This window comes from Vollenhovia emeryi, unplaced genomic scaffold, assembly GCF_000949405.1.
Source record: "Vollenhovia emeryi isolate VEMERY1.0 unplaced genomic scaffold, V.emery_V1.0 DF939215.1, whole genome shotgun sequence".
NCBI lineage: Eukaryota > Metazoa > Arthropoda > Insecta > Hymenoptera > Formicidae > Vollenhovia > Vollenhovia emeryi.
Window position 1 is genome coordinate 772,254 of NW_011967151.1, and position 17,752 is coordinate 790,005.

General features: G+C 53.1%; 1 protein-coding gene across 4 annotated transcripts in view; it reads right to left on the minus strand.

The window, feature by feature from the left end:
• Positions 1 to 17,752, minus strand: part of LOC105560995 (retinoic acid receptor RXR) — a 92,725-nt gene that overhangs the window by 48,897 nt on the left and 26,076 nt on the right. For 2 of the 4 annotated variants that reach the window (XM_012010598.1, XM_012010596.1), the window contains exons 1-2: positions 10,879 to 10,995; positions 840 to 1,259 (exon numbers count right to left, since the gene is read on the minus strand). The exons of 1 other annotated variant lie outside the window; for it this stretch is intronic. In XM_012010598.1, coding sequence (XP_011865988.1) covers positions 840 to 924 — 85 coding nt within the window. In that variant the 5' untranslated portion in view covers positions 925 to 1,259; positions 10,879 to 10,995. Of the gene's footprint in view, positions 1 to 839; positions 1,260 to 10,878; positions 10,996 to 17,752 lie in introns of those variants that run through there. One more of the 4 variants, XM_012010597.1, reaches the window with a different exon arrangement.

Here is a 17,752-nt window from a genome sequence, read left to right on the forward strand (position 1 = left end):
TTAGCGCAGAGCCACAGATAGCCCGCGAAAATCACATCTCATTTCGGTACGCTTCAATGCACTTAATGACGCTATTATAAAGTACGTTATGTAGAGTCGTATGGTCGAAATAACATTACCCCGCTTTCTTTCACTGTGGAGATACGATTTTCCTTCCAGCCGAGGTAACAATCGCGCCGAGGTCAATCGCATTCGCAATCCACGACGCGCTAATGAAACGCGGAATTTTTATCAATTTAAATCGCGCATTAGCGAGAAAAATATACGTACGGCTGAATCATCAGCGTCAGCGATCTCTCATTGCCGGTGAGCTCATCAATATTAAATTACTTGTAATGAGCGCGTCGTCGTCTAAGAATATGCCTCTATCACACGTACGTACGTGGAATTCGTTAATTGGTTCCGAGTGTTCGAGCAAGGTTTTGCCCCCGCTGCCTAAAACTCGAGCGTGCTTTCGCCTGAAAAACCGAAAATCCGTGCCGCGATTCCCCCGTCCCGGTTTCGTCCGCACGACTCATTTGCTCGTCTTAATTAAAAATAGAGATCTAACGACCGCTCGGTACGGCTGTAACGCACCACACGAGCGCTGTGTAATTTCATTATAGAGTCTTATTATACGCTCTTAAGACGCTATTAAATATATAATATCTCAAGCGATGCCCTCTCTTAAAGACTAATGGGCGCGCATAAAGAATTCACAGACGTGCCCGCAAATAATGATAGTAATTTCGCGTTTCATCCCAGATCGCGGCGTCACTCGCCGCGATCCGCCAAGTTAATTCGCGGGCGATCGATCGCCCGCGATGTCAATTATACAGGATGTTGACGTAAATACGTACAGGTGCTGCCACGTGCCCAGTGCTGGGCCTGAGTCCCCTGGATGATGGCCGTCACCGACATCATCGGCTTCTCCTTCTTCATCATCTTGCCCGGCTGCCTGCCCGATCTACTTTCACTCGTCACCGTGGACCGATTTATTTTGCCGATCTTATCACACACACGCGCAACACTGCCGCCACCACCACCACCCCCCGTGGCACACCACCCCGGCGGTTCGACCCTCTCGTTTCTTTTCAGACCGAACCCTCGCCCCGTCCGCACCGCGTCATCTCGCGAAAGAAGTCCTGCCTTCCACAGTTCGAGTCCTTCCCTCCCTCGTTCGGGCTCAACTCCTTCTTTTGGTATCGATTTGGTATGGTTGCTCACTGCACTTCTTTGGTTCGTTCGTGATCGACCGCGCGACCGGTTGCTTAACTATTCTACAGCAGAAAGAGAAGAGTGGCGTTCAGGAGGCAGGAAGGGGGATAACGACGGACGCGAACCGACGAAAAATCCTTCACCGAATCGCGCGGCGACCTTGAATCCCACGGCATTCACCGACAAGTAGCTCATGTTCCCTTCTAGTGAAGGGCTTGAGGCGCAACGCATTAAGTCACATTCTTAATTACGCTCCCAAACTTGCTTTTCCACATTCATTTTAGTCCGCGCGCATTAAGATTGTATTATCGTAAGATACACTTCTCGCGCCACCACAAGAAGCACATCTCACGATAATAAATTGTACGACGAGCGTTCAATCGTTTAAAAAGGTAGATAAGAACGAGAGCGGAGACTGTATCTCAGCTAGAAGTTATTACATTTTAGCGAAGCTATCAATCCGGAGGAACGTTTGCGCGAATATCATAGCGCATTTGCGAAAGCTTATTATTAATACGCACGAGTTATTTTTTGCGCGCGGCATTGTGGGTATACGCTGCAAATCCTTTATATCGGCTGACTTATTCATAATCCCCGATTTCGAGTGCGCGACGTTATCGGTCGATTTTATCATCGATCAAACAGTTGGGACGTCATTACCTGCGTGATTAATCAGGTTATTTCCCCCCCCCCCCCGCTATCGGATTTCGCGGCAAAACAATTCGAAATATTTCTCCCCCGGGGAGTAAATAACGAGAATGGATCGACGTAATTTCGGTGCGCTTCCACGGACGAAACGAGGATTCGAGAAAAATCGCTTTAAGTGTGCCAGGCGTGACGCGTGCAATTAGTCACGGGTTTAAGCAGCGCTTTAATTTTTACCGTGGCCCGGATTGCAAAACAGCCGAGCGTGGCCGGCTCGCGGCGTCTCGCCTCTCCGGCCGCGAGAGGCGTCCCTTTCTCTGTCGTTCGTCGAATTATCCTGTCACCCGGGGATCAGGACCGCGAGTGCCGAAGAAGAGATTGAGACGCGCACCGCGCGCCAATCGAATCGGATTGTATCGGACGAGAAGGCACGATCGGCCGCTCGAACGGTCGGAAACTGAATAAAAATAAAAAAAACTTTTATTATGCAAATCGAACCCAAGCTATCGACGGAGTCCACTTAGAGGCTCATCGGATCAGCCGTTGTTGAGATCCGAAAATCTGAGGGCCTCCCGAGTCAAAATTTTGATACTATTTTGATACTTTTAAGGATAATTTACACCTACTTAGCTGATCTGTACACCTGCATAAACCAGTGATAATCTACTTTGATGATATTATATTTGTTTACTCCTCCCTTGAATCTGTAGCTCTCCAAATTTACTTTAGCCCCTACTTAAAGGGACCTACTTTCACGCTAAATTGGCAAAATTGGCAAAAGTATAAATTTCCGAGACTATCGGTAAATTTTGTACTTGCAGTTCGACATTCTTTTACCGCCTTAGGTCCTACTACATCATAGAATTAAAGGTAGAACATTTCGACTCGGGCTGTCAACTCGCGTACTCGCGTAAACTACACACGGTCACTACCGTGTCTCGTAATCGGAACGCTCGCGAGTCGATCGAAGCTGCCTCCGCGCGGAGCGATAACTCGAGAGTCCGAGGTGAGCGAGAGAAGAGCACGGCCGGCGAACGCGCCGAGTTAACCGTCGAGACCGAAGAAGACCCGTCGGGGCAGACAACCGTATTTTACGCTTTTTGCGCGTTTAAGAAGAATCCGAGGAGAAAGCCCCGCATAGGAAGGGACAGAGAGGCGGGGGGGGAGGGAATGAGAAAGGGTGAGAACGAGAGAGAACCCTTGGCCCCGCGCCTCGAGGTCGCCGCCGGTCGAGAAACCGCCCGCCAGGGATTCGCGGGTGGCGGTCCCTCCCACGAGAGGCCTCCCCTCGCGGGAGGGTATCTCGCGGAGTAGCGCGAAGACGAATGTGCTGACTCGTGTACACTCCCGGCCGCCGGCCTTCGACGCGCTCGCGAGGAAAAAGCGCCCGCGTCGAAGAGTCCCGCAAAAAGCGCGCGGCGTTTTTACCCCCGTAGAAGCGCCCCGCTGTCGCTTTCGTTCGAGAGAGAGAGAGAGAGAGAGGATTCGGGCTCCGGCATAAATCTCGCTTTTTTCGATAATTTATTTCGCTTTCCTCTCGCGATTGTAAAACAAAGGGGGGGGGGGGCGAAGAAAAGAGGGACACGGACGGCGAAGATGTATGTGCGCGAAAGTCGAGGACCTCGACAACGTTTGCGCGACGTCGCGCCCGTTCGCGCGCGTTTGTGGGCGAACGGTATTTCTGAAATATGCGCTCGATCGTTGTCTGACCGTGAAACTCTGACCGCGCGGAGCGAAACGCCCCGGGGATAATTAACATGAAATTACGCGACGTGCGTACGCGAGACGCGAGAGAAGCGCGATATTAAATAATCAAATGATGTTATCGAGGTCGCGTTACAAGATTATAAAAAGAAAGAGAGAGAGAGAGAGAGAGAGAGCGCTATGAAAACGCCGGCCTCTTCCCTCCGACACGACGAGAGTCTCTAAAAATATTTATCACCGGCTTTTATGCAGTTTCTCTTCGCGCCTCGCCGCGATCTCGAAATAACCCGCCGGCGATCCTCCATCGCGCGGCGATCGGCCGCAATTCGCACGCACACGATCCGCGACCTTGACCACACGCGCACGCAGGAAATGCGATTGCCTTGTCTCGCGATCGACGCCGACTAACGTGTCTCTCGGGAGACAGAAAGAGTGAGAGAGAGAGAGACAGAGAAAGAGAGACGCGATAGACCGCTCGACTTGCGTAATGCACCAAGCAATTACACGAAATGCACATGCACGGGGCCACGTGCGTGTGCGTGTGCATGCGCGCGTGCTTAGAGCCGTTGTCGTTGCACTTGTCCATGTGCGACAAGGTTGCCGGGCATGTCAATTGGCCGCGGGAGTGCCTCTCCGTAGCGGGTTAATAGACGGATCAATATCGCGGGACAGAGTTGGAGCGCTACGTGGAAGCCTCGGTGGCAACCCTTTAATCGCGGGAGCTTCTCGTTTTCGTCGAGTCTCAGCTGACGCGTGTTTAACGACCTCGTTACACGACCCGACTCGAATTCGGACATTTTGAAACGTGGAAACCGCCGCGGCGATCGGATCGTCAATTTGACGCGGGCCATTCGAATTTAATGGAGCTTCCAATTTCTCAACCGGACCCGCTCCGAGTCTTCGATCCGACTGATTAATCGTCTAAACCGGATCCCCTCCCCCCACTCTCCTGGACTCGTTTGTTCCGCGTTCTACCGTCGCTCGATTGTTCTCAATTGTACAGCGGGGATCGATCATCCGTGTCGATCGTGGGTGGATCGCGATACGGCGAGCGCGACTCTCGTGACCGATCGCTAATGTCGAGGTTGAAGTTCAAGGTTAACGCCAAGACTGCGCCCGGGCCGCGCTATAGCGGGAAGACAGATCGATATGTACCGGGTGCTATACGGATTCCGTAGGCGGGAATCGCGCGATCCGAATCGTGTCGTGGCTCGAGCGAGGTGAAATCAAGCCTCGCGATACAATTCTTCTGGCGTGTACGCCGCTGAAAATTAGTTTCCACTAAGGAATCCTAAAGCCTAATCTGCACTGCGCTCTCTGCATCTGGAAACATTCTATCTTACATAAAATCGGAATGCTTAAAAAAATTGTCGACAGTGTATAATTGTACAGTGTATAATGTATGTACAATTTATCCGCTTGCACAAATTTTTTAAACGTTTTATTGACTACAAAATAGAATGTTTCTAGACGCAAAGGGCACATTGTAGATTAGGCTTTGAGGATCTGAAACGCGGAGTGACTCGAGTGCGTTGTAGATGCAAGATGAGATTCGTCGATTCGAAATGAGCACCGGAGATTCAAGCTCGCGGATAAAAGAGGCCCTGTACGCTTTGCAATCTTGCGTAATTTGGAAAAAGTGACCGGGAACGGAATAGGAAAGGATCGTGAAAAGCTCACGCGCGAGCGGGCAAGTGTGTGAAAATGTCGAGGGCACGAGGAGCCAATCCTCTCTGTGCATGTGCGATTATATTTCTTCGCTCGGGCGTCAAGCAACACAATAAAATAGAGCCGAGTCGATACGCCTTTTCGCGTCATGAGCCGGGAGTGACGTATTGTGTGCATTATCAATAGAGGCGATATATTCCCGAAGCCAGTGATAGGCTGACGTAATTAAAAGGCGGAGATGATCGATAATGTTATTATAAAACGCGCGAGAAAAGGCGAGCGCGTGCGGTATATCGTCCTGCGAAACGATCGATCGGCCGCGTTAATTCTGGTGTCCTGCACAGGTCAACGGCAAAAATACGCCGTGGTGTGAGAGAGAGAGAGAGAGAGAGAGAGAAAGAGAGAGAGAGAGAGAGAGAGAGAGAGAGAGAGAGAGAGAGAGAGAGAGAAAAGAGAAGAGTATATTTTATGCATGACACGCGATAGACGCGATCTCTTTCATGCGCCGCCAATGGGATGCAGATTTGGCTGCTCGATGGAGTTGCCGGTTTAGCGCGAGCCGTGGAAAAATTTCTGTTACCGCGAAATATATTGTATATCACAACTGTGTGAAACCCTGCTTCGAGAAATGTTCCTACGTCAAAACGAATGTAGCGTCACGTAAATCGGAGATTACCTTGCCCCGCTGTACCGTAACAGCTCCTCGAAGTTACCCCGCATTGAATTTCTATAACAAATCTGTTTCCAAAGCGTGAGAATAAGTCGGTTCCCGTGATAAAAGGAGCCCGGTATCTCTACGCTGATTGTAATTGAGTTCGCGACGCGCGCGCACGCACACGAATCCTGGGCTACTTCGAGCCGCGCAAAAGCGCCGCCCCGTTTTCACGTGACGCGTGGAAAGGACATTGACACATGGAAGGGACATTGTCGCGGTTTTTTCTTCCTTCGAGGGGAGGGGGGGGGAGAGACACGAGGGGCGGCCGTTATCAATTAGACCCGAGCCGGACTTTCGTGACGCAGCGGAGAACGGCGGGTTTGCACCCAAGTTTATCCTCCGAGAACGAAATTGCCAGTTCTCAGTTACGTGCAAGAACGCAAGTTATACCCGCGGATGCCGACGAGCAATATCGTACCCTATTACGAGCGCATAAATGTCGTGACATTTAGGGTCACACGCCGACGCCACGTGAAAACGGGAGAGGGAGAGGAGGAGGGGGCGAGCTTTTGCAGAAGGCGACGATGACACGCGTCCGCGATTCGCGCGGCGGCTCGGTTTCGTGCGTGTACGCGGCGCTGAATGTCATCTCCGAGGCATTGATTTTCCACAATGCGAACCCGCGTGCTGTCTGCGGGGACAGCTTATTGAATTTTCAACAATTGCGACATGTATACCGTGGAAGACGGCGCGCGGCGAGAAGTCCGCGAGCTACGGCTGTCGTTATTCAAGTCGACTCGAGTATTACAGCACGCACGCACGCGCAAACACACACACACACCAGACACACATACACGCGCATCCGACATTCACCAAGTTCGTTCAAAAAGCGCAATGGTAAACCACCGAGTTGCATGGAATGTATCTATCGCGTATTCTTTGCAACGTTTAACGCTCGCCTCGATCCAACGTTCTGATGTGCACTTATTGTTAAACGATACGAAAGTATAATAATAAATCACAATCCAACCCGTATCTGCCTTCGTATTGTTCCACGACCTTTCCGCTTTGTCTACGCCACGGACCTTTTATATACGTTACCAGACTGCTGCTTTCGAGCTCAACTGTGAGGCAAGAGTTCCGCCATGTCTTGTTAGGTAAATAAAGTAGTACGCATAACAATACATGGCGGAACTCTTGCCTCACTTTTCAGTGCTCGATGGTAGCAGTCTGGTAGTATACAGAGGCCTCTGGTCTACACCCAGAAAAGTTTGTTTTAATTTTAGTCGTATTAAACTTCGATTTAATTTCAAAGAAATGATTAACCAAAATCGTATTTAAGACTGGAATTTCTACTAGAATCCGTATATACTTCTTCAAATTTAGCAATTGTCTCGCAATTAGTACAAGTTCAAAGAAATGTGACTTCAACGTATCTCACTTTGTTTAACCTAACTAAATCTTTTTTCTGGGTGTAGGCGATTTTCTTATTCGCTGATAACGAGTTCCACTTAACTTTAACTGTAAGACTTCAGTAGCCAATATTTGGTTGCCTCGCGGCGGAAAATTGTACGAGAATCTTGTGCTTTCTGTTATTTTGGAAAATAAATTTCGACCGTCTCTGCTGCCTCGCTGGGGAGAACACGAAGACGCGACGCGGAGTTGGACTTAATGCGCCGATCGGAGTCGAGTTTAATGCGCGAGGAACGAAGTGCCGAAGGACGGGAGTGTAAAATCCCGCGGAGCACGTGTGCATTCAGCCGCGCGCGATACGCTAGAGAGAAGTCATTGCGCCTGTCGTTACTCCGCACGGGTTCAAGTATAGCATGTGACGACACTCGCTCGGATCATCGAGGCGCGTTCAAAAGCGCGACGTGACGACTCGGCGTTTCTGGCTGACGGCTGCGGCCGCTTCTTAGCACACGGCGAAATAAACGCGCGGCTAATGGCAAGATCCCGAACGCGCCCCGACGCGGCTGCGACGATCGTTCCAGCGGCGCGGCGTGCCCGCGGTACTCCCTACCCCTTTTCTGAAAATCTCTTTCAAAATTCGCGCGGTAACCCACGACGCCAGGAGCTGCGGTGACCTCGAGGCCTGTGTTCCACGATGCTAGAACGCGGTCCAAGTTCTAGTTCCGAGAAATGTGTAGCCGATCGACTTGCAGCTATTCTATAAGAGCTGCAGGTCGGTCGGCTACACATTTTTTCAGAACTAGAACTTGGACCACGTTCCAGCACCGTGGACGCAGGCCAACAGACAAGTAACAGACCGATATCGTTCGCATTCTTATCCTCCGCGGGTCGCCGCCTATATTTCGGTGGCCATCGGCCGATCGAGTCGCCGTTAAATTTAGTCGCGGGATTATTTCGAGATTACTTCCGCGTGCTCGCGATGGCCGTGCCGTGATCGGACAAAGACGGAAAGAGAAAGAGAGAGCGAGAGAGAGAGAGAGGAGAAAGGGTTCACCGTCTCTCGCGTTAAGCCGCGCGTTTCGCGCGCGGCCCGTCGACCCAGGCAAGGCCACCGTAGGCTGGAGCCGCCGTTTATCGATCTCTCGCAACGCCACCGAGGGCGGTCACCGCCGCCGCCGCCGCCGCCGCCGCCGCCAGCACCACCACCGCCACCGTCTCCGCCGCCGCCGCCGCTGCCGCCCGTCGAAATGCAGCTCTCGCGCGATTACTCGCGAAGGTCGCGAAAACACTCCCGAAGGACGGCCGGGGATGCACTCTCGCTCCCCCGGCTGCCGCAATCAGCGCGGCGCGTAAACAGAACGCGCCGACGGCCGGTGCAGCGGCGGCGCGGGGGAAACCCATTGGCACACTGTGGCGACTCGCCCGCGCGCGCTTATCGATCGCCGACGACGACGCCTCGTGCTCCGATAATCGTACACGTCGGACGCGAGCGGCGGCAAAGCCTTTAAACGCGGATTAACTTGCGCTCCGGGCCGAGTCGCGGGATTTACGCGGGTCCGAGAGAGTCGCGGGACGAGGGGGGGGGGGGAGGAGAGGAGAGGAGGGAGGGTCGAGCTTGATCTACGAGCGAGCGGGATGAAAATAGCGACTATCCTCCGCAGGCTCCTCCTTGAATAAATCTGAATTAGTGAAAATAAGTGTGAATGGTTTCTTTTTCTCTGGCTTGTCGTCAGGGTCTCGTCCGTACTGTGACTTTGCTCGTCTACGGTCTACCTTGCGGATTTCAATCGTTTACCGATATTTCGAGGGATAAGTTACCCGCGGCCGAGGGGGAAACCGCTGACCGAAATCTTGTACACCAATGCCCACTAATGCCCGGTGGGCATTACTTAATTTTATTATCTTATTTTATCTTTATAATAGCCAAGCAAAGCCTACTGCCCAAATTAATGCCCAAAAAAATGCCTCAAATCTGTGCACCACAATGCCCTCAGCGGTTTTCCTCCTCGCCCGCGGCAACTAATCGCGAGTTCTTCGAGCCCTTTAATCAAACTTGGGGGGATCTTTTCGCTAATTGACCGAGCGTTTTCCCGATTCTGGCCAAGCTAAGAAAAGCAACCGTGAAAAATAAATTGCGACGAGAAATGTGGGGGGGGGGGTGAAGTAAAACTCGGCGCGACGCGAAAATTGTAATTTCTTTTTTAAAATGACGCTCGCAAGATCCCGAATTATAAAACTGTAATAACCAAAGCGGAGTCTCGTATTACGGGAGATCGCGGGGTCTCTGGCAAATTAGTCGGCGTCATCCGTTGCTCCCGCCATGAATTTGTTGCCCTCGCAAGTGAGACCCGTCCGCTGTAAAGTTGTTCGGTCGCGCGTGAAGTCGTTGGGAAAAACGAGTCGCGGAATTGGACGTCGGAAACCCGCTGTCTCGTATTAGGAGACTATCTCATAATAGGGGACTGTCCTCCACTAACAATGACGGAGCCGAGCAAAGGTAATGTGATTTACGCCGTTGCCTCGGGAACTCGGAAACATTGACCGTGGAACGAAATTATAACGTACGGAAGCGAACGGTGTATTCCGCAAAAGAGGCACTGCCAAGTTTAGTATCGAGAATCCACTTGCCGTGTCACACCGCGCGAGACTCTCTCTCTCTCTCTCTCTCTCTTCCTCTCTGGCGTGCAGCGGACAGAAGGGTTAACCAACTTAACGAAGCCTTCGCCTTGCCGGCACGCTCGTGCATTCGACGCCGACGTCGTCAGCGACGAAAATAAGCAACACGAAACGTGCAGCGTCCGAGCGGGTTCGTGGCCAGCGCGAGATTTGGCAGCGCGCGAAGCTAGCGCGGAGTCCGCGCGAGTTTCGAGCCGTGCACATCCGCTCCGCACGCCTCGCCTCGCCACGTCTCGCTTCGTCCGGCACGCTCGCGCGTGGAGCAATAACAAATCGCGTTCGCTGCACCGAGAGAAAGAGAGAGAGAGAGAGAAAGAGAGCGCGAGCGGTCTTCTCGAATTTCGGGAGCGCGGGCGAACATAAATGCGCGCCCGTGCCGCAGGTTTCCGAGCAGTGGCGGCGGCGGCGGCAGCAGCGGTTTCTCACCAATGTGCTTTTTTTTCATACACACAACACGCATTCACTTTGCCCCGCGATTCCGAGGCGGAGGCACCTGAGGGGCTCCGACGCGAAACCGATCGTCGATCCTACCGGGAACGGCCGCGCGCATACCTTCCTTCCTCGCCCGCTCTCGCCGTCGCGCCGCGCGCGAGAACGCGGAAAGTAAACGTCGCGCGGCACACTGGACGATGCACTCTCGGAGGAGAGAACGAGGGAGAAGAGAATCCGTGACGCATCGAACGCGCGCGACCCGGTCAGCGGCGCGAAGCGGTGGCCCCGAGTGAAAAGAGGGAACGGGGGGGGGAGGGCGCGAAGAAAGAGGCACGGCGAAGGAACGGGTAAACGGAGGAGAAAGGTAGGAACGAGAGGAAAGAGAGAGGTGAGAGTAAAGTGTAGTTACATACGGTGTACGTCGCGGAGAAAAGAAGAAAGAGAGAGAGAGAAAGAGAGAGCAAAAGAGAAAGAGAGGACGGTGATACCTTTCGCGCGTACCCGAGCGACCCGATTCACCGACTGACTGACTCAATGACTGACTGACTGACTGACTAACTCGGAGATGCACGGCGCTAAAGGCGACTGAGTGCCAGCCGGCCGGTCTGGCTCTCGTTGCATGTGAGCGTGCAGTCTCGGGACGAGAGGGGGAGACTGGGACGGGCGGAGAGTGGCCGGGAGAGTAGAGGGGCGAGAGGACCGCGAGAGGACGCGAGGAGGAGTCGGCGAACGAGCGAGCTAGCGGTGGCGGGGAGGGGGGCGACCGAGAGAGGGGTCAGGGGAGAAGGAGTGCAACAAAGTCCCGCCCGGCGGCTAACGCTCCGCTTCTTCCACTTGCACTTTTGTTGCGCGCTACGAGAGAGGGATGGGAGGGCGGGAGGGGGGGGGAGAGGGGAACGAGAGAGAGAACGCGAACGAACGAACGCTCGGCCTCGGCAGCTGCGGGATTCTTTATCGATAATTATAATGCGAGGGCATCTCGCGGGCTCTCGATATCGCGGAAGCCGCGCACGGATCGGTGGCGATCGCGATCTAACACGAAATCTCGAGAGGGGGCGGGGACCGCGGGAGAGGAGGCCCCGTTTCATTCGCGACTCTACGGTTTAGGGGATATTGCCAATTTTCGACGACGGAATGTTGCCGGGCTCTCGCAAATTTTGGAGGAGGCGCGCACGTACGTTTTTCCTTACAGCGGGGCCCCCCGTGCTGCGCGGAGTCACGCGAGGAGCGTACAATTCCCCGCGAGAGGCGGATATTTCCATTCTCTTCGGTAACCGCAAGGCAATTTGGCCGAGCATCGAAAGACGAAACCGTCGGGTTCCTTTCACTGCCGCGTGTATATGCACGCGACTCATTTAGACGCGAGACCCACGGTGGTTATTATCGCGAACGACTTATTGAACGTGACTCGTGCACGGAGATCCCAGCTGACGATCGCGATGGAGTAAAGAGGGAAGAGAATGAAAATAAAAAGCCACAGTCGCCGCGACGGGATCCAGCGCGAGACTCGACACAAGTTCCCCTTTCTATCTCTTATTTCTACCGAGAATTCGCGACGGTTTTACGAGCCAAGTCATTCGTTCGCCGTCAACTCGTCGGCCGTCGCGAATCGATGAAAACGTGCACCGCGACGACGACGACGTCGACGTCGACGACGACGGCGGCGGCGGTGGTGGCGGCGGTGGTGGCGGTGGCGGCGTCGACGATGATGGACACACAACCTCGCCGAGTGAGTCTCGTGTGCCGCGCCGGAGGATGGAGAGGGATGAAAGAGAACCCGTTGGCGAACGAGAGACGGGAGGAGACGGGGGAGGGGGAAGAGAGACAGCGAGAAGGAGATAGAAAGAGAGAGAGAGAGAGAGAGACCACTCGACGATGCGCGAGAGGGAGAGAGGGACGGACGAACGAAGCGAGCGGAAAGAAGCCACCGATAGAGCTTGGTGCCGCCACTGCGAAGCTTAGGAGTCAAGTTCTAGTGCACGGCCGAAACGGGAGAGTCGACCGCGCTTTCCCTCTCCCGGCTCAGCCCGTCCCACACCGAGTCGCTCGGTCGGGGGTCCGGAGTGGAGGAAGAGCGGTGGTGGTGGTGGCAAACGGCGAGGGGGAGGACAGGCGGACGGGAGCCTTGCACGGCGCGCTGTGTGCAATGTCGAGCGTGCGCGAGAGGGCCTCCTCCCCCTCCCCCTCCCCGCCCTCCACCTTTCCACTCCTCCTTCTCCTCTCTCTCTCTCGCATGGGGATTCTACCAGGTGTGACCGAAATTTGCGCCATCGGAGCGAGCGTGCGGGTAATAGGGAACTCGACGGAGAGGGCGCGCGGGGAGACGCGCGGGTAGATCGCGGGCGAACGCGCAAGCGTGTGTACGCGCGTACTCGCGGCACGGGGGGCACACGCGTGCGTGTGAGGGAACGTTCGATCGGAGTCGGTGAGATGTTTTTCGCTCCCTTCCACCCCGTTCGTCCTCCGTCCCCCGCCTCGCCCCGCTGCCGCGACGCTCGGGCGGCGGTAGACGGCCTGGTGAACGTGAGCGTGCGGCGATTAGGGCGTCGCGCGTGCGGGCGCGGGTCCGCGAAATAATTTTGGCGAGATCGGCCGCTGTACGCGCGCTATTTTATCGGGGACGCGGGTCCCCCGCGCGTCGCGGGGGCAACATAGTTTTGGGACGCGGATGCGGCGTTATTTTAGACGTCGTTGCCGAATAGTCGGGCGATCGATGAAAATAGCCGAGGAGAGATCCGCGTAATGAGATTCGGGTCGATGCGGGCGAGCATCGCGAACGCGATGGACTCTCTCCCTCCGGGGGATTACCGCCTCCGATCGGCGAGCCACATCGGCCCGAAACGATCGCGCCGAGCTTTAATCTGGTCGCGCGGTAAAGGCCCGAACACGCCAACACAAACTCGAGCCCTAAGGGAAGTGACCGATCGATGACAGTCGAGAACGTAAACGGTTATTTTGAGACTAAAGCAACGCTGAAAAGTCCGATTGGTCGATATACTTAAGTCTTGAGTTTTTTTCGTGCGTTTACAGCTAATGGCCCGAGCACACGGATAAACTTGAGCGGTAAAACTCGAGACTTGAGGAAAGCGACCGATGACGGTGGAGAACGTAAGCCGTCATTTTGAAACTTGAGCAACGCTGAAGATTCCGATTGGTGGAAATTCTTAAGTCTAACCGCCTAAGTTTTTCCGCGCGTTTCCAACTTGACTCGTCATTAGCGACGAGCGCACGCGTGCGTGCGTGCGTGCGTACACGCATACGGGTACCATTTGCGCACACGGCGGGACGTGACGCTGTTGATTACGTTCGCGGACGAAAAGAGAGAGAAAAAAAAAAGACTTTTCAAGATCATTGCGCCGCGCCGGCGAGTTGCGAAACGCGCTGTTCCATTAGCGGAATTATTCGAGATGCGGGCTCGCGCGAGATGTCGAACATGTTCTACGCGGCCTCGGAATAATCTAGGATAAACGTGCCGTTCCATCCAACTCGGACTAATTTTCGCTACAGAAATAAACCGTGGCCGAGCGCGTAACTCACTCCTCCCCCTCCCCCGCGATTCTTTCTCCACGTACGCCCACGGGCTGCGAAGGAAAATTTTATAAATAACCATTTCTTCTCTATAATAATGTATCATGCCTGCTTCGGAAATACGGCCATTCATACCGGCGTCCAGACACCGAGCATAAATAATTCTTGGAGAGAGAGAGAGAGAAAAAAAAAGACAACGCCCGCGCTCAAGCATTCTCTTATGTGCCTCCGCGAGCAAGGAGCAAATAGCAAATATCCTTTAACATGCAAATTCCGCCTATCTTCTTCGGATCGTTCATGTTTCTTTAAAATCCTCTGAACTTAGTAGCAAGAATTTTGCATCCGTACAAAAGCGACTGGTTTCCCGACAATGACTAGAGAAAACGTGTACGCTCGGCGCGCGTTTTTTTCTCTCCTTCCTCAGTCGTGTTTATGTAATAATCCGCCGTTTTTCTTTGCAACTCCGATATGTCCGGTTGTTTACGAAAGCCCGGCGAACGTTGGTTGATAAGGAGCTCTCGGCTCCACTCGCGGTGTTATTTCTGCCTTACGTTAGAATATTTTCGCGCTCTCTCGAAAAAGGGGAAGAAGCACGCAGATGTGGACCGCGTTGCGGCGGGCAACCTGCGCCGCACCTGTTTCGATGCCGTCGATAGGTTCGCCATGGCAACATCCTAGGCACGCCCGCTGTCCTCGCGGGCGAGAGCCCGTTTTTTAGAGGAAGCTCCGAAGCCGCATGCACGACGCGCCCGACGGAAACCTGTATTCGCGAGTGCCGCGCGCGCCGGCCGATGACGAGTTATCTACGTTATTTGCATAAAAAATAGTTCGGCGAACCGGCGCGATACGCAGGAAATCGAGATAACCCGCGAGGCCCTCCGAGAAACCTCGTACTCGAGACGTGCTTAAGGGAGCACGCAACCGTGGGAATTTCGCGAATAAAAAATTCTCAGCGTCGAGAAAACTTAAAAGCGCGCCGAGACCGTCTAAACGAGTATCCGAGACAAAACGTGGACCCCCGGCTCGTGGATCTACGCCAACTTTCGCTATTACGTTTACCGTATTGCCGATTGTCGTCGGAAAGGGAGAGAATAGTTAGAATCATTTATTTAACGCTCGGCAAGTCCCCCGAAGCGCACGGACAATATTACGGAAAATAATGCACATAAGAAATGTAGGAGAGAAGAGTGTGCGAAAGTTAACGAGCGCGCTAATACAATAAACAAGGTGAAGAATACTAGTAGAGATAGAGACTCTGACCGAGCAAACAATTTCTCCGCGAATCAGATAACAATATTCGCCGCCGATCCCCCGAGATACGCTCCGCAAAGGCGTCCGCGTGACAGTCGTATTAATACGACGAGGCAAGTGCATGTTATGATACTCCGAAGGCACGCCGGGCCGCGGAGGGTTGAGGAAGTTCCTCCGGTTTTTGCATCGTCGATGGCAGACCAGTGTGCCTTTGGCCCATATGCCGGCGAACCCGCCGACCAACCACACCACGACACATCTACTACACGGCCATCACGCGAGGAAACGCACACCCCGGCATTCAGCCGCCGCCGCCGCCGCCGTCGCCATCACCACCGCGCCATCGGCACGTTTGTTTGTGTACGCCCGCGTCCGTGTGGCTCGCTTGCGAGTGGTCGTCAAGGTTAGCCACCTACTCGCCGCTTGTGGGCCCCTGCACTCTCCGGTGCATGCGAGACTCCGTCTTTCCAGCTTTAAAGTTTATTACGTGTTCGCCAAGAACATCGGACGCCCGGTCGTCGTCGTATGGCTTTATAAAGGCAGAGCGACGCGCGCGGGTGATTATATTTAACGCGTGTATACACCGGCGGTTGTTGTTCCGCGTGCGTCGACCTTGTTTTTACGAAATTCTGGGTCGCCATCTCTCTCCGCGGCGCGGCGCGCGGTCCCCTTATCTGCGATACGCGGCGTTACGCGCGGCTCGTTATCGCGAGGAGAAATGTTAACGCTCACGCGGCGAAGGTCAGATTGATCTCCGGTGTACCGTTGTCATTTTCATTTCGGCATTGTGCTCCGCTACCGCGCTCCGTGAAATTCCGCCTCTTCGAAACGCCAGGGCGCTCCCGTGAGCGCCTCGAATCGATTGCGAGCGACAATTCGAAGCGGATCGAGAACCGTAGAAAATGTACGAATTTCGCATCTCTTGCGGATCGCCGCGTGCGACACGCATTGCACTTATAATTGCTTCAGCAATTTAATTGTATGACACAAATGCGTCAAGTCGGTAAATATTGAAGGTAAATTTCACCAGATAGCAATTAGATGAGACGATAGACATGAAATGTAGACAGGTGAACAATCAATAAATACACATACGTATGTGCAAACGCAACAAGCTTAATATTAACTAAATTTTCACTCGGTCCTTTTTAAGACACTGGACAACACAAGCGCGCGCTTCGCGCGCGCCATTTGCTCTGTCTAAGGCCCGTATCAGACTACGGATTGAGATTGGGATTAGATTGAAATTTGACCAATCTGAGTAAAAGTTACTGAACTTAAGATTAGTAAACTTTACTGTGATTGGTTAAATTTCAATCTAATCCCAATCCGTAGTCTGATACGGGCTTAAAAATTCGCATGGTTTGATAGCTGCAAGTAACACGAAGCATGCCGTATCGCACAAGCGAGACAGCCAATCAGCATCTCGGAAAAGCGACAACAATACTTCGAGACTTTCGACTGTCGACTTAACACTCCGTTTTTTTATATAGGAGGATAACTCAATTACAAACGTAAACGCCATTTAGGACCTGGCACAGGTGGAGGTAGCCAATTAAATTACTGTGCACCCTCAGAAAGGATTTCTGTTGCCGAGACAGGAAATATTCTTGACGCATTTATATTTCTCGCAGCCTCGTTTAGTATAAAAATATCAAATGTCAATATCAAAATAAAATTAATAATTCTTATTCTCTATCGAATTAAAAAAGATTGACCTACTATATTGTGACAAGAGTAACTTGTCGTTGTTCTTCCGTTTAGAATAAATTTTCCCTCCGCCTTCCAACGCACGAAGCTGGCACTACGATATTCGACAAAAGACGATTCTAGATTTTCGAATTTTTTCATTTAAGATTAAAATATTCCCTTCTCTGTAATAATATATGATTGGCGCTATATCGATCCTATTTTATGATACATTCAAGTGTACTTAATAGCATTGGATCCGCAAATTTTTTCTGTGGGCGTGTGAATCCATTACTATGTGAATCGAAAGCTTAATATTCCCTCCCCGGCTCCAGTATCCTATGCACATGTATGCTGCATTATAATCTCGGTGCGGCGCGCGTGATTTTCGGTAGCACCGCGCAGGCCGATTGATGCCCGGGGATCGTGAACTGCACGCTGCGATAAAATGCACGCTGGCCGCCGGTTTTTTGCGAGCGTAGCAGCAGTAGGACGAGAAAGGTTAACTGGACTCGCCGATATTCCGTTTACATTCTTCGCCGGAACTGGTTTTCGCGGGGCGTCGCCGTTGTCGTCGTCGTCGTCGTCGCCGTCGTCGCCGCCGCCGTCGCCTCCCCGTCAATTCTACTATGCGGACCCTAGAGAGAGCGAGATCGGCTGAGAAACCGGCGCGAACAAAAGCGAAATCCGGGAATTCCGCACAGGCGGGCAGAACGGGTCCCGGGCGCACAAAACGCGCGCGCCTCTGAATGCATCCCGGCGTTGCAGCTCGCCTTCTCCCTGTGCACTCCGGGATTCGGATCGATATTCAAATGACAGCGCGCGCGGCTCTTCCGATCGTCGCACGATGAATATCGCGCGGGTATTAAATGTCAGGTCGGTCTGGATCATCGA